The following is a 15,819-nucleotide window of genomic DNA, read 5'->3' on the forward strand; positions in this document are numbered from 1 at the left end:
AATAAAATGCATAAATCAATCAAATGAGTGGCAGAAGCTAAATAAATTTGGGCAGCTCTTCGCCCACTGAGTGCTCTGGCTGGGGTCGGGTACGACGGGGAGAGGAGGGTGCTGCTGTTGGTAGCTGGGATGGGGCTACAGAGTTGACTAAATATAGATTACAGTAATTTACTTTCAAACAACTCATTTTCTCTGTTTGACACGTCCATTAACCCAAGCTAAAAAAATCATTAATTTTTCACCAATGAAGACATTAGTCATTTGAATGACTTTCATTACTGTCTGCTGCACAGGCGAAAGGGAGCAAGATCTCACTGCCCATAGCCATCTCCAGACACATGCACACACAGAGAGATAGAGACTCACTAGCTTCTCTATCGTGGCTTATCGGGGGCTTTATTGTTCCACACAATGCTGGGTAATTAGGTGTCCTCTGCTATGCCTGGCTCTTTTTTTTTATTGTTGAGAAATAGACCTGTCAGTATTTGGGCCCAAGAAAATTCAACAAATGGTAAGCAGTATGGTTTTCTTTGTATCCTGGTGGTGCTTTGCATTGATTTCTCTTTAGTTTTTCTCTCTTCTCTTTCAACTTGACCTCTACCTCTAAATGTGTGGCAGAATTCCGAAATTGCATGTGTAAAAAGACGACTACCACTGTTATTCAACTGAACTGAACTGATGAGACTCGTTGGCAGAGGAAGCAGTGTGAATTATCGCGCTATATTAACAACAAAGATATTGATAATGCTCATTAGTGTCAAGCTCAAATCATCATTTAATTATTCTAAATGTTTTGTGGCTTCCTTGCTCAGTGATATACTGCAGGCTGAGCTCGAAAACAACACCAGCAGCATACAGCAACATAATGTGTCCTTGTGAATTTCAAGGGCACTACCTCAATATGGTTGAGAGGGAGAAATCTCTTCAGGTTAATCCCTACATTCCTGACCTGTCAGCACGATGTCACATAAAACCAGGAGGAAGGGAGAAGGTGCTAGAACACTCAGCAGAGATCCAAACAGCTGGCTCAGTCCCAGCCCTAACCCCCCACAAATACAGAAAAACACTCACAGACAGCACAGACAGGCAAACAAATAAGAAGAGAACATAGGGCTATTAAAGGGCCGGTGATGGGGTCATGGTTTTAGGAACAAGTCCAACCACAAGCTTAGACAGAAACAAAACAATATTTTTTTATTGAGGGAGTAACTGGAAGGTGCTGTGCTGAACAACAAATAATTGCCCTCTAGTGTTATACCCATACTGCATCTTTTGAATGACTTTAATGCATCTAACTGCAGTAACACTTTAGACAACTTCAGATCAGGTACTCATTGTACAGACAGATAGACACAGAGAAGTCACACTTTCAAGCCATCTTTGTTAAAACGTGGCATGCAGGCATAGATGCTTAAATTCCTGTTGGAGAACTATAGTTAGTCTGTCTGACGACCAACTAGACATTTACTGAGCTTCATAGTACCTTGGCTGAAGGGCTCTGGCTTACATTGAGGAGTATATTATCTGGATATGATGGGGGGGGTCATTCATAGCTGTCATGCCTGGCTGATATATTTCCCTACCTGTCAAATCCAGCGAGGGAAAGAGGAGTGAGACACCACCTTCACCCTCTCCTCTGGTTGTGGAGTGTCATGTCAAGGTGACCGGCTGTTAGGAAATACTGCAGCATGCAGATCAAAGAGAATCCCTGTTATACAGCACTTCTCATTTACTGCACTTTCGACAGATCAAACACTCAAATATGTGGTGGCATGGGTTGAATATTGTACCTTACAAAATCACTCTGAAGCAGAAATACATTGTACATTTGTATTTTGTCCAGCAGGTAAAACATTAAATGTTCAGTAACCATTGCATAGTTCCTTAACTATAATTATGATTACATTTTAGTAGTTTAGTGAACTTGATGTAAAAATAGCATAGCATGGCTATTCATAGATTTTGAAGACAGAATGCATTAGGGTCTGTTGTATAAATAGATAATGGATCGGAGCGAGATATTATATTTATCCAACTCAATAAAGCAAGACGAGGAAGATAATTCTATCCTGAGTCACAGAGATAATGATATCTGGCTCCAGCCCATTACAGGCTGCAGCTCTCTTTAAAAACCCTCTTGCTCTCGCCATATAGAGAGGCTGGGCTGTTAGGAGACTCCTGTGGCCTGCCTAAGCCCAGGACTGCTTGAGTCAGCCCTCTGCTGTTCCATGAAAGTCACCTTCCCATGCTCACCATCCCCACACTGGGTTAGGGGAGGGAGGATTTATTTGCGTGGTTCCAGAATTCCAGGGGCCAGGTGGGCTCGTTACTCATGTCAAATGGAAGTTGTGAGTACAATGACAGGCCTTACGACTGGTTGCTGCCATCAGATTAATTTCGCCCCCTATTAGCATAACGAATAGCTCATTTCAAGTCATATTAAAACACTGCAGATCAATTAGCCATAAGAGCTATAACCTTGGCCCAGGGAGTGGTGGTGGGAAGTCTGAGCTGCTACCTGAAGCTCTGGCCCTGTTCTGATGAGCCCTTCCCAGCTTTCCTTACATCTCTCTCCCTCCACTGCCATTCTCCTGCCCTCAGCACACATGTACTGTAATCCTAGCAAACCCCTTAGAAATGGCTACTTTCAGCTGACTCCCTATGGCGTTGTGTGCTTACACCATCACATTGCCGTTTTCTTTCACTTTTGTCTTCTGACATGGTGAAGTGGTGTCTGTCTCTTGGTTGAATGTTGCACTTAGTAGTAAAAATACCATTTATTTGAACAAAGTATACATTTGTCTCAAATCCACATTTGAGGGAGTGCTCCAAAAGGCTTAGCCAGTGTGTGACAAACTAATGTGAAGACTAGGCTACTTTGTTCAACTTTGTGTTTGGTGGTCCTCTTTGGTCTGAAGCACTAAACTACTAAAATCACTTGTACAACTTTGTCAGCCATTCCATTCCAATTTGTACCTCTTTGAATACGGCTGATAAGAATGGATTATTATGAGGTTCTTAAAGGCATCTACATAATCCCTTGACAAAGCTTTGACGTCTTTGCATGGTGTTCTTCACTTAAAATGTAACGCTAAATGATGTGTTTTGTGCTCTCGCTACATTTGACTCTGTAAAGTCGTTCTAATCAAGACTTCATAGACACATGATTTGAGTCCCTGCTGTTCAACAGATCTGAAATTCTCTGAAGCAGCAGTTCACTTCTTCCAAGGTCCCAGCCCCTCTCTGTCTGATTGCAATAAAAACACCTGTGATTGGATTGTCTCTGATTGAAATGATGTGGGTCTACCAAAGTGATGGCCCCACGTTCCACAGAACAATGGAGGGTTTCACTTTTTCTAACCACACGTTATGCACCACCATCTCAAAGATTTTCACCCACTGAAAGCCAAAAAGTGGCATTGCCTTTATGTGTGTGCCATGTGATTGTATGTGATACTGACAGTGATTTGATGTTATTTCTAAACAGCAAACGGAGACCATTTGTCTTGCAGTCATAAACAGGACTCAAGTAAATGTTTGTAATAGGCTGTTTCTCTATCATTCATATCACTACAGGATAATAAATATGTACAGTGTGGAGCTGCATAAATATAATTTGCAGAATGAGATTGATACCATACTGGCATTAGTAAATGAATTACTGTCGTTATTGAAAACCACACTCTTGCACATTACTCTTCTGGTGTTGAAAACAAGAAGGTTTCAATAAAAAGTTAGTGTTTAATGTTTAACTTCATGCTCTCCCAACTAAATCAGTGTTTGATAAAGAATAGTTCTCAGGTTCATCACCAAAGTCTATTGGGAACGCTTTTACAGTGTTTAGAGGCATTGCAGTGTGGTACAGTATTTATGGAATGATGCATGGTGGGTAATAATGAGGTACGAGAAAGACATTATTCAAGTAGAACAGTATTATGGTATAGATAGATTATACATTAGGATTCAGTATGGCATACATACTCGAAGACATGGGAAATATTAGTATTATTCAATATTATTCATCGAAAACAATGTAATGAGCCGGCTAGTCAGACTCAGTGGTGGAGGAAACTCACTTTGAACTGAAGTTGAACTACCGTAGATGTGGAAAGTTTCACAGTAAAACTGGGTCATCAATTTGCTTTGGAAAAAAATAATGGGGTCAGTCAACAAACATCACTTTCCTTTGAACCATCAGTAACAGTCTCTTTCATTGCACGCTATTCTCTAATGAAACAGAAGTGATGCCTAGAAGGCTCTGCATGAGTGGTGAAAATCTCGGCTGCCCTCATCTACGATCTTGTTTTGGCTTGTGCTGAGCCTGGAATGACAGCCATTTGTGTTTGCAGTTGATGTAGTAGTGACTCCCTGGGCCCTCAAACCCATTTTTCCTACCTCTGTGTTTGGGGGCGAAGGGAACCTGACATCGTCCCACAGGTTCCTTTAAAGGTGTATTCATTTCATCTTTTCTTAAAAAGATTTTGGTGCGAGGTCACAGATCAAATCAGGGCTGCTTTCCGACTCGGTGACCATTTAATCAAGCTCGAGTCCATTTGCAGTGCTCTTTCACGCTACCTTTTGTTCATGGTGTGCAAAGGTGATGTCATTCAACACAGACCTAAGAATCCCATTCCTCCAAGCTTTAGAGGTTGGGTGGGTGACTTCCACTCAACCTTTAGAGCACAGAGGATTGGTGTATGTCCGTCCTTGCTTGAAATGCGTCCCTGAACATTTACTTCTACTTCTTCTCTGATTGGCAGTATTTAAAGAGATCATTCAGGAAATGTAGACTTTAAAGCATCTATCTTATTACATTATGTTCACCGACAGGTGTCCTGTTGCCTGAATCTGATTCCATTATTTGGATGTTCCTTGCATTATGATACTAAAAAGGGTTTTTATCTGATGATTTATCAGACGGAATAATCATCAGACATACTCTATTTGATGACAAGGTCAGGTCAGGCAGAGGTCGGTAATCTAGATTAGGGTCAGAGGCACAGGACGGCAGGCAAGCTCAGGGTCAGGCAGAGTGGTCAGGCAGGCGGGCTCAGAGTCAGGCAGAGTGGTCAGGCAGGCGGGCTCAGAGTCAGGCAGAGTGGTCAGGCAGAGTGGTCAGGCAGGCGGGCTCAGAGTCAGGCAGAGTGGTCAGGCAGGCGGACTCAGAGTCAGGCAGAGTGGTCAGGCAGGCGGGCTCAGAGTCAGGCAGAGTGGTCAGGCAGGCAGACTCAAAGTCAGGCAGAGTGGTCAGGCAGAGTGGTCAGGCAGGCAAGCTCAGGGTCAGGCAGAGTGGTCAGGCAGGTGGACTCAGAGTCAGGCAGAGTGGTCAGGCAGGCGGGCTCAGAGTCAGGCAGAGTGGTCAGGCAGAGTGGTCAGGCAGGCGGACTCAGAGTCAGGCAGAGTGGTCAGGCAGAGTGGTCAGGCAGGCAAGCTCAGGGTCAGGCAGAGTGGTCAGGGTCAGGCAGAGTGGTCAGGCAGGCAAGCTCAGAGTCAGGCAGAGTGGTCAGGCAGGCAAGCTCAGGGTCAGGCAGGCGGACTCAGAGTCAGGACAGGCAATGGTCAAAACTAGGAGAGCGAGAAAAAGAGAGGCTGGGGAAAAGTAGGAGCTGAGAGAAAACATTGGTTGACTTGACGAACTGGCGACAGAGAACACAGGTATAAGTACCCAGGGGATAATGGGGAAGATGGGCAACACCTGGAGGAGGGTGGAGACAAGCACAAGGACAGGTGAAACAGATCATGGCGTGACAATGTGATTTACCTAATACATGAATCATTGAAACAGTTTTTTGTCGTTCAAATGACTTATTTAACCTATTGTGATTGATTATTGTTTATTTAAACTGCCAATCATAGGCCAACAGAACTAATTACATCGTTTTAATGTATATTTAAAGCACTGCTGGATTATTACAACTGTGGCATGGGGGGGAAATGATTTGATGTACCTTTTTCAGTTTACTTTGGGTATTTCATAGTTCAATCTTTGTCAGCATGGGGAATTACTACCGTATGCATGTACATGTTGAAAAACATTTGTTCTTTTGAGGATGTTCCTCATAAAAATGGATAGATATTTTCCGTTTTAGCATGACTGATGTAACATGTACATTTTAGCCCTTCAACAGACATCCTCATTCATAGCAGCTTGCAATCAGTCCATTTCAATTTGAACGCTGGATAGTGGTACAAATACAGGGATCACAATCTCTTCAACAGTAAGTACCTAGTCATAACATTCAGTACCATACACTTTTTCTATAAAGTGCACAAACACTGCTTGTAAAAAGGAGAGTAAAATGCTGGATAACCTGCACACACTAAGCGTATCCATTCAGCAGCACGTTGTTGATGGTTTCGCTCAGCGGTTGTGTTGCTCCATCATACCAAGGCTGTTTGTGTTTAAGACATGAGAAGTCAGCTCTCCTGTAATCCCCTTATGGCAGATAGGGAATAAACCAGTCAAATCAATCTGATCTCTAAAGTAAACTGTTAATGAGCAATGATTACATACGACTGAAACAACCAAACTCTTTTTTTCAGCTGCTCATATGTGAGCTTTACTTTGATTTGTTTCCTTTTTCTATTTTTATTTTATTTATTTCACCTTTATTTAACCAGGTAGGCAAGTTGAGAACAAGTTCTCATTTACAATTGCAACCTGGCCAAGATAAAGCAAAGCAGTTCGACAGATACAACGACACAGAGTTACACATGGAGTAAAACAAACATACAGTCAATAATACAGTATAAACAAGTCTATATACGATGTGAGCAAATGAGGTGAGAAGGGAGGTAAAGGCAAAAAAAAGGCCATGGTGGCAAAGTAAATAAAATATAGCAAGTAGAACACTGGAATGGTAGATTTGCAATGGAAGAATGTGCAAAGTAGAAATAAAAATAATGGGGTGCAAAGGAGCAAAATAAATAAATGAAATACAGTAGGGAAAGAGGTAGTTGTTTGGGCTAAATTATAGGTGGGCTATGTACAGGTGCAGTAATCTGTGAGCTGCTCTGACAGTTGGTGCTTAAAGCTAGTGAGGGAGATAAGTGTTTCCAGTTTCAGAGATTTTTGTAGTTCGTTCCAGTCACTGGCAGCAGAGAACTGGAAGGAGAGGCGGCCAAAGAAAGAATTGATTTTGGGGGTGACTAGAGAGATATACCTGCTGGAGCGTGTGCTACAGGTGGGAGATGCTATGGTGACCAGCGAGCTGAGATAAGGGGGGACTTTACCTAGCAGGGTCTTGTAGATGACATGGAGCCAGTGGGTTTGGCGACGAGTATGAAGCGAGGGCCAGCCAACGAGAGCGTACAGGTCGCAATGGTGGGTAGTATATTGGGCTTTGGTGACAAAACGGATTGCACTGTGATAGACTGCATCCAATTTGTTGAGTAGTGTATTGGAGGCTATTTTGTAAATGACATCGCCAAAGTCGAGGATTGGTAGGATGGTCAGTTTTACAAGGGTATGTTTGGCAGCATGAGTGAAGGATGCTTTGTTGCAAAATAGGAAGCCAATTCTAGATTTAACTTTGGATTGGAGATGTTTGATATGGGTCTGGAAGGAGAGTTTACAGTCTAACCAGACACCTAAGTATTTGTAGTTGTCCACGTATTCTAAGTCAGAGCCGTCCAGAGTAGTGATGTTGGACAGGCGGGTAGGTGCAGGTAGCGATCGGTTGAAGAGCATGCATTTAGTTTTACTTGTATTTAAGAGCAATTGGAGGCCACGGAAGGAGAGTTGTATGGCATTGAAGCTTGCCTGGAGGGTTGTTAACACAGTGTCCAAAGAAGGACCAAAAGAATACAGAATGGTGTCGTCTGCGTAGAGGTGGATCAGAGACTCACCAGCAGCAAGAGCAACCTCATTGATGTATATGGAGAAGAGAGTCGGTCCAAGAATTGAACCCTGTGGCACCCCCATAGAGACTGCCAGAGGTCCGGACAGCAGACCCTCCGATTTGACACACTGAACTCTATCAGAGAAGTAGTTGCTGAACCAGGCGAGGCAATCACCTTTGAGTTTCCATAAGAGAGATATTAGTAGTTGGGCTGCAAGTGTCACATACAGGTGTCTCAGCCATTGACCAATCATGTGCTTGTAAAGCAGTTAGCTAAAGCTACTATACACAGGAGGGTGCGTTCGTAAATCCTCTCTAGACTGTCAGTGTTTGCTCTGAGCCTTGTCATATTGTCCATTCTGAAATTCAGAGCGTTTTGCTCTCGGAGTGTTCAGAGTGCACTGTGTAGACTGATGACGAAAAAATCTATTTAATCCATTTTAGAATAAGGCTGTAATGTAACAATATCTGGAAAAAGTCTGAATACTTTCCGAACGTACTGTATTTCCAGACACAAATGAGAGAACACCTCGTTCATTTTACCAGCAGAGCTGCTAGAGTGTTTTATTGTTATCAAGAGGGTTAATGACTGTAACTGTGTTACTGGCAACAATTTAATTCCGTTTTTTTGTCGATGTTTACTTACACCTGTCATAACAACCGAGTTTAGGGCGTTCGTAAATTCCCCTATTTATTTTGCGCTCTGGCACTCTCACACCAGAGTGCTCTGAAATCGGAGTAGGTTGCCAGGGTGAATTTACGAACGCAGCCAAACTGATGATCCATATTCATATCCAAGAGTGACACCTCCTTCCTATCACTATGGCAACTCAGATTCATCAACATAACCTTTTTTTTGTTTCTCTCTTGCGCTCTCTCCTCTTTCATTCTGTGTAAACTTTCCTCCCTCCCTCTTCTTCTTGTTTTATCTATGTGGTGGATTCATTAATTTGATCTCCTGGACTGATATTCTCTTTAGCATCTTTATGGGTTTTACTCCTGCATTTAATTAGGCCTCTCTTTTATACTGAAATATGAGAGGATAAGACTGTTTAGATTACTTTATCTATGCATTTATCAGATCCTTTTGGGCACAAATGTTGTGTTGATTCATTTGGTATGGTACTATAGCATCAATTCATTTAAATCTTGGCATGTAAGCCAACATTCATCCTAACTTTGTTTTGTCTGTTGTTCCCACCTTTCTGTGACCTTACCTGCAGTCTTCCTCCACTAATATGTGCAGTGCTAGTATGTGCTGCACATATGGAAGTAATGAAATGACGGTGATCCTACTGTGCTCCTATTTCAGAGGAAAATCTATATCGGAATACAATGTCAAATTTGATCTTGTTAGCTTTTTATGTTATATTCAGTCAGTTAATATCATGCAGCATGATAGTACTGTAGTTAGTTTAATACAAATGGCATGTCGTTACATCCGTTGTTGGAAGGAGACCAAGGTGCAGCGTGGTAGGCGTACTTTTATTTTAAGTGACACCAAAAAACAACTAAATGCAAAATGAACGTAAAGCTACATACAGTGCAGAAAGCAACTACACACAAACAAGAAGGGCTGCCTGAGTATGATCCCCAATCAGAGATAACGATAGACAGCTGCCTCTGATTGGGAACCATACCCGGCCAACAAAGAAATAGACAAACTAGAATGCCCACCCAAATCACACCCTGACCTAACCAAAGGGAGAAATAAAAAGGCTCTCTAAGGTCAGGGCGTGACACATGCTGTACCCTGTCGGGACATGGGTACAATATTTTAGTTTTAAGCCTTTCAATAGAAAAATATTCCCACTCCCAGCGACCGGAGGTGTAAGACTGAATACAAATCAGCATTACATTCTCAACTCACTAATCCCTTTCTTTAACACACTTATGAGTATGGTGTGTCAGTGGAGAAATACTCATCAATAGGTTTTATAGGATGTCTTTTTATCATGGGAAATGTAAACTATCATAGCTACAAGAGCAGTACAAATTGAAAATGTTTGGTTTTCTCCTGTAATTCCCATTTAATGGTATATCCCGCAATGAAATGTTAACAACTCTTCAGTAGGGGCAGCTCACACGCAACAATTTAAAATGTAAACCATGTTACACTATGATTGAATCAAGCATTCCACTAGAACTAGATAACTTCATGAGTGGTGTCATAACTAAGATACATAGTGGTCTGTTTATAGGTGGATGAGGGAACATTTGTTCTAAATGTAATAAGAAACAGCTACAGTCATTCTTTACGGTATGGATTTGCTGTAAGGTGTGCTGGTTGTAGGTTTTGAGCTTGAAGAATTCTTGGATTTTCTGTTGTGTGTGCTTGTGTTTATTGATTTGTTTTCCTGGGAATCGATGGTGGGTGTGGTGTTTTCCATGGTTATCAGACTGTAATCAGTCAACTGCAGGAAAATCATCACTTTTTGTTACGCATGACGTTGCAAAGGTTACTCTGTGCATTAATGCGATCATGCATTCAATAAAAAGCAGGCATTTTTGGAGTCATGATGCATTACATTAGCGGAGTGCTATAAAGGCATCACCAAAAGCCATTAGACATCTCAACACATTTTTCAAGTGATGAGTCTGAGTCTATTGTCCTCTTTCTTGTACTTCTGTACATTTAACATTTACATTTGCATCATTTAGAAGACACTCTTATCCAGAGCGACTTACAATTAGTGCATTCATTTTAAGGTAGCTGGGTGAGACAACCACATATCACTTTACTCTGCTCTCTTGCTTTTCCAAGCTGTTGACACGAGCAGATGCAGCAGAGTTGTCCGTTTCAATCCTTTTTCATAATCTGCAAACAAAGAGGCCCTTGGCGCTAAAACCAGCATGGCTCCATAATAAACTGTGTGCCATGTTTTAACTGTCTCCCTCAGAGGCATGTGGGCAGACACGCAGCATGCATGTAGATGAGCCCTAGTCTAGAAGATTGCTTTTTTACAGCCTCTCAATCAAAGCCAGAGTGCAAACACTGCAGCAACAGATGGGGGCAGAGTGTACCTCTCGCATTACAATACTCTCCCACAGCCATTGTTGCTGTAGGATGTGCCGAGACACAGAGGGGTTAAAGGAGAAGGGGAAGGAGGGAAATAAAAAGCATGGAGCAGGCCCTACAGAGTTGGCTGATAAATGAATTAGGGTGTTACCTCACGAGTGAGGAGTGCACAGCAGCCAGATTGATATTCTTCAGAGATGTTTAGCCATTCACACTGAGCTCTCTCAGCAGCCGCTGCTGATCCGGCAGGGCTGTGGGGTCCAAGTCCCCTGGGGATCACTGCATTAAAAACGTTGACCTGTGACATCACTTCCTGCCAACGCAGCACTGTTGTCATGACTGTGATGTCCTTGGACCCCCTTGTTGTTGGTCCTGTTGACCAAGGTTTTTCCCCCTTCAAATTGGTGTCTATGTTATTTTGGGGTGTGCTATTGTCAAGGCCTTTGACAGTGAGGCGAGGCCGAAAATATGCCTCTGCCAACGGTGCTGGACACTCATTAACCTCCCCCTCTCCTCTCCATCACCACGGCCCTGACATATCACCCTCCAGAGTATCATGAGCAATAAAGCCGTGCTACTTACATTTTTTAATTTGGGCTTCTGTTGATGTGTGAACAGCTGTAAGACTGAATGGCACATCTATCATCTTCCCCCTCAGAATGTAGCAGGGTCAAATGCCATCAGTTACTATCACAGGAAACCCCTGATGCTTTTATTTATTTGGCCTTTTCTCAGATCTGCATATTCATGTGCGTAGTAGAGAGATGAGAGAGCACCTGCTGGTGTGGGCTCTGTGAGATGTCCAGCCCTGTTATTTATAGCCAGGATCCTGGGTTCACTCTTAGATGTTGGCACTTCCCCTCTAGACAGTAATGCATTATTCATCTCAAAATGACTAATATTTCGCCCCATGGCTCTTAGCAGTGTGCCAGGATTGACCAATGGCTGTGTTGTAATTAATGCAGACCGAGCGAAAAGCAAAATAACATATTTACTTTCATGCTTGATATTTTATGCGCACTTGACTGAAACACTTCCAGTGGCTAAATCTAAAATAGTCAACTTAACCCACACGCCCAACACCAGGCATAGAGATGGCAAGACCAGATTGGTTCTCTGCAATGCCCATCCGCCTCCTCACAATATCATTGGTTTTTGACCTCGAGGTTGCTAGGATTTGAAGTTCAAGCTGTAGGATGAAGGTTTAAATGTGGACAGATCCCTGAGAGGGAAGGTAAAGGCTCAAACTGTTGAGCAGCTCCATTGGATCACCTTCAGGTAAGCACAGGAACTCATTGTGTGGGGATATATAGACGGATGACATGACCAGTCAGCATACATACCCCAGCCAGATCAATGGAAACCATTCCCAGAAAAGTGCTTCTCTGTCAGGGAATGGATTCAGTGTGAGAGTGGTTAGTTCAAAATATCTCAGGACGCCATTAGCTGATGCTTTTCAGCTTGTGTGTGTGCTAAGCTCTGTGATGGTATACTTCAGCCTTCATTCCTGTCTAGATGTTCATTGCAATGATGGCATGTTTGGTAATCACACCGGTCTCTGCTGCAGGGCAAAAAATAGATAGACAAATAAACATAATTAAATACATCATAAACATGTCTCAGCACAGGAACGGGATTCCAATCTGGGAGAAATTTGGGCCCTCCGAAGATTTCATTGGAATTTAATGAGCCACAGAATATAAATGAAAAATGTGAACATGTCTGATTAACCTCAGCATAAACTGTGTAATAGGTTGACAGATAGGCTAGAGATCATTTGCTCAGGTACCATTACAGAGGCTTCCACTGCAGTCAGGAGTAGGAGGTGGCCACGTTTCACAAGCTCAAATTATTGATAAAGCTAGTCAGAACGCTCTTTTGCATGTTATTAGACTGCAATCAAAATAACATTTACATGTTAATTTATGTATACCCTCTTTTCTGAAGAGATGTGTCAGCTCCCTATACTTAAATAGAAATGTATTCCACCATTCAGCTTGTCTCCTAGTCTCCTCATTTTTTCCCCCTGAAAAGTCATAGAACATAATTGCAACATCAAATTGATTGAGTTGCAACCTATGTCTTAGCCCAGTAAATTTCCATTAGGCCTAAATGTACAATCTGTAGTTTTATTGACATGGTAGGACTGATGAAGAGGGTTTTTGCATGAGCGAAAATTATTTGTAAGACTTACAAGACAAGACGTATAAGTGGTCTTCTTATTGTTCTGACACTATAGTCTATGTCCAATCACGTTAGTACATTCTTGGAATTTTATATGAGTTACACAGTTTAGTCCACTCCTGTTCTCTATTCAGATTTTAGCCCAAAGGAGGGTTTAGATGCAACTTTGCTTATTTAAGGACTTGACCCTGGAAAATACCCCCAATTAGTGGGAGAATGAAACCATTTAATTGCATTAACATAATGCCTTCTAACGATCATTATGTCCACCAGAATAGTCATGATAATAAAGTAATTACTATTTTGAGAGCACAATTAGCCTCACACCTTTCAGATGCTATAATTACAACCCATACATATAGATGGGTAGTCTCTGTGACTTGGCCTGTGGAGAAGTTGGATGTAGAGTCACCAGATAGGTTGTCAGAGACCAGCCTGTCAGTATAAAGATGTTATGGTGTAGTGACATGGTAAGAATGCCCTTCAAGAGACAAATTGGTTTTCCTGTTTGCGTGAATATGTGTGTTGTTTTTCACACTTTCTCCATTAGAAAAGCTTTTAGGAACAGAGGCAGTTGAAATAGAGAGAGTGAGGTGGTATGAGGGAGAGAGGGAGGAATGAGAAAAACAGATTGGTTTTCATGCCTGGTAGTCAGCGGGCCTGTAAATCTCCCAGGAGCGGTCCGGAAGACAGCAGAAGGTTGATAGTCATCCATCACTTCTGACAATTCCAGCGCTCTGGAGTGGGCTTGACGGGGGACCCTGAGCAAAAATGCTGCAAGAGATGCAAGAGATGGAGAGAGCTGCTAGACTGAGCAAATGAACTCTGCCATGTTTAAAGCAAGAGTAACATCAGTTGGCTCTGAATTAGGTTTATTCATTTCTTGATTTGACCATCTTCTTAGTCCTCGTCTTGCAGCAGGAGACTGTTGTCTGTAGAGGCTGTCATTAGTTCTAGCCTGGCCGTATGAGGTGAGTGGGCCTGTAGGACTTGCAGCTCCTCTAAATCATACAGGAGGGAATCATAGAGGGGAAATGCTTCAGTAGGAGAGAAATAGCCAGGTATCCTCAAGAGACCAGAGATTGTACTTAATATTTAGAGCATGGGCATTTCTCTTGCCAAGGTGAATATATTAAAAGCATGGGCTGTCAGTATGCATCGCTCTGCTCTTTACTTGTGTGGATGTTAGTGAAGACACATGTTTGATAGGGGAGGGTTGTGTGAGCACGGAGATACTTTGTGGCGCACAGATATCAATATTCCTCATATTTATCTGGTTGAGGGTTTATCCATCTGAAAATTCAGCAGGCAAGAAATGAAGACCAGGCTAATAAAGATAGCTGCATGCTCACAGCATGCGTCAAAGCTCGCTGTGTTTTATTGCCTGAGAGCTATCAAAACACTCTGCCGATTACATTGGAGGCAGTGGAGTCTTTTCATATCTGAAGCAGTGTGGCAAGCTGACCATGGAAAACACACACACACAATCAATACATGTAACGCAGTCAAAGTATGCATACATATTCACACTGTATATAAGCATCTATAGGCTACATATGGTAACTTAGTTATATGCTGTATATATATATATATGCTTGAAAATGCGCCCATAGCGCAGTAGTGCCAAGTCTGTTATACAAAGTATTTTAGCAGTTTTATATTATTATTGCCTCAGCTGTAAAAATGTCCTCAATAGGTTAATGGAATGCTTTTTGAACTCAGAGGGTATTATTGTCTCTCTATGTCTGACCTTCTACATTGTCTGGAGGATATTGAGCTTGACTGTCAGACACTCAAAGGAAAGGCCTAATTAAACTTGTTTGAATCGTACATGGCCATACAATGGATTTATAGATTGCCTTTCACGTAAAGACCCAAAGCGTGAACTTCCTGGTTCTCTGGTTAAATAATAGATACCAATACAAAAGGCTGTGAATGCCTATCCAAACAAAAGGTCTGACGGCTGCTTTAAATGACTGTCACCGTTTCCTGTAATCTGATAGCTCTGAAACAAGACTTTTGAATACATATTGTTTTGAGAAGGAGAAGGAAATTAAAAGCTGACATTTAAAGGCTACCCAGCAGGTCTTCAGATCAATAGTTAGGTATCTAAGACTTCACATTACTTTATTTTACAGAGGACATTTCAAAACAATACAAAACCCTATTTTTGTTTTGTCCATGTGAAGCTCAGGTGGCGACAGGAAGACAACAGGAGATGCCACTGACAGTGTAATATTTTTAACCTGAGGTCAGCGTCCCCTCCACAGGCCGCCACCCTGAGCTGACATTGGCAGCTTGTGAGCGTCCTGTCAGGTCTTCCAAAGAAAAGAGCTCTCCTGCTCCTGCTAATCCCCCACAGGAGAAAATCCTGTCCCTCTGCATCTTGAACTCACGGCCATACATTTTTTTATTTTGTTTTATTTTACAACCGGTGTGATGAAGGGAGGATAACCACAGGTCATGATTGTGTTGCATTAGACAGGACCTTCACCTCTGGGGCCAATAGAGTAAAGCCTTAGGATTGCAGTGTTCTGACTGTGTGAATCCTCAAAGGCATACCCCATAGCACTAAACGTGTGAAATGTAACCCTTGCCGTATCTTTAGGCTAAGGTCTAGCCCTATGTTTTATAGGGAAGAACTGTGGCTGGCGCCCCTGCGTTTCCCCTCTGTATTCCTGTCTGCCGTGGCATCAGGGCTGTCACTTACTTCATTGTGAATCTGATGTAGGCCTGGTGGTGATGCTTTCCCAGCAATCGACTGATCAAAGCCTG

The 15,819-nt window shown here is 42.4% G+C and overlaps 1 protein-coding gene across 2 annotated transcripts in view; it reads left to right on the forward strand.

The window, feature by feature from the left end:
* The window catches only part of agbl4 (AGBL carboxypeptidase 4), a 430,345-nt gene that overhangs the window by 147,068 nt on the left and 267,458 nt on the right, over positions 1-15,819 (forward strand). Inside the window, exon 1 of one of the 2 annotated variants that reach the window (XM_046300836.1) lies at positions 402-511. The exons of the other annotated variant lie outside the window; for it this stretch is intronic. Coding sequence (XP_046156792.1) covers positions 509-511 — 3 coding nt within the window. The 5' untranslated portion in view covers positions 402-508. Of the gene's footprint in view, positions 1-401; positions 512-15,819 lie in introns of those variants that run through there. 2 annotated transcript variants of the gene reach the window in all.

This window comes from Oncorhynchus gorbuscha, linkage group LG15 (assembly GCF_021184085.1).
Source record: "Oncorhynchus gorbuscha isolate QuinsamMale2020 ecotype Even-year linkage group LG15, OgorEven_v1.0, whole genome shotgun sequence".
NCBI lineage: Eukaryota > Metazoa > Chordata > Actinopteri > Salmoniformes > Salmonidae > Oncorhynchus > Oncorhynchus gorbuscha.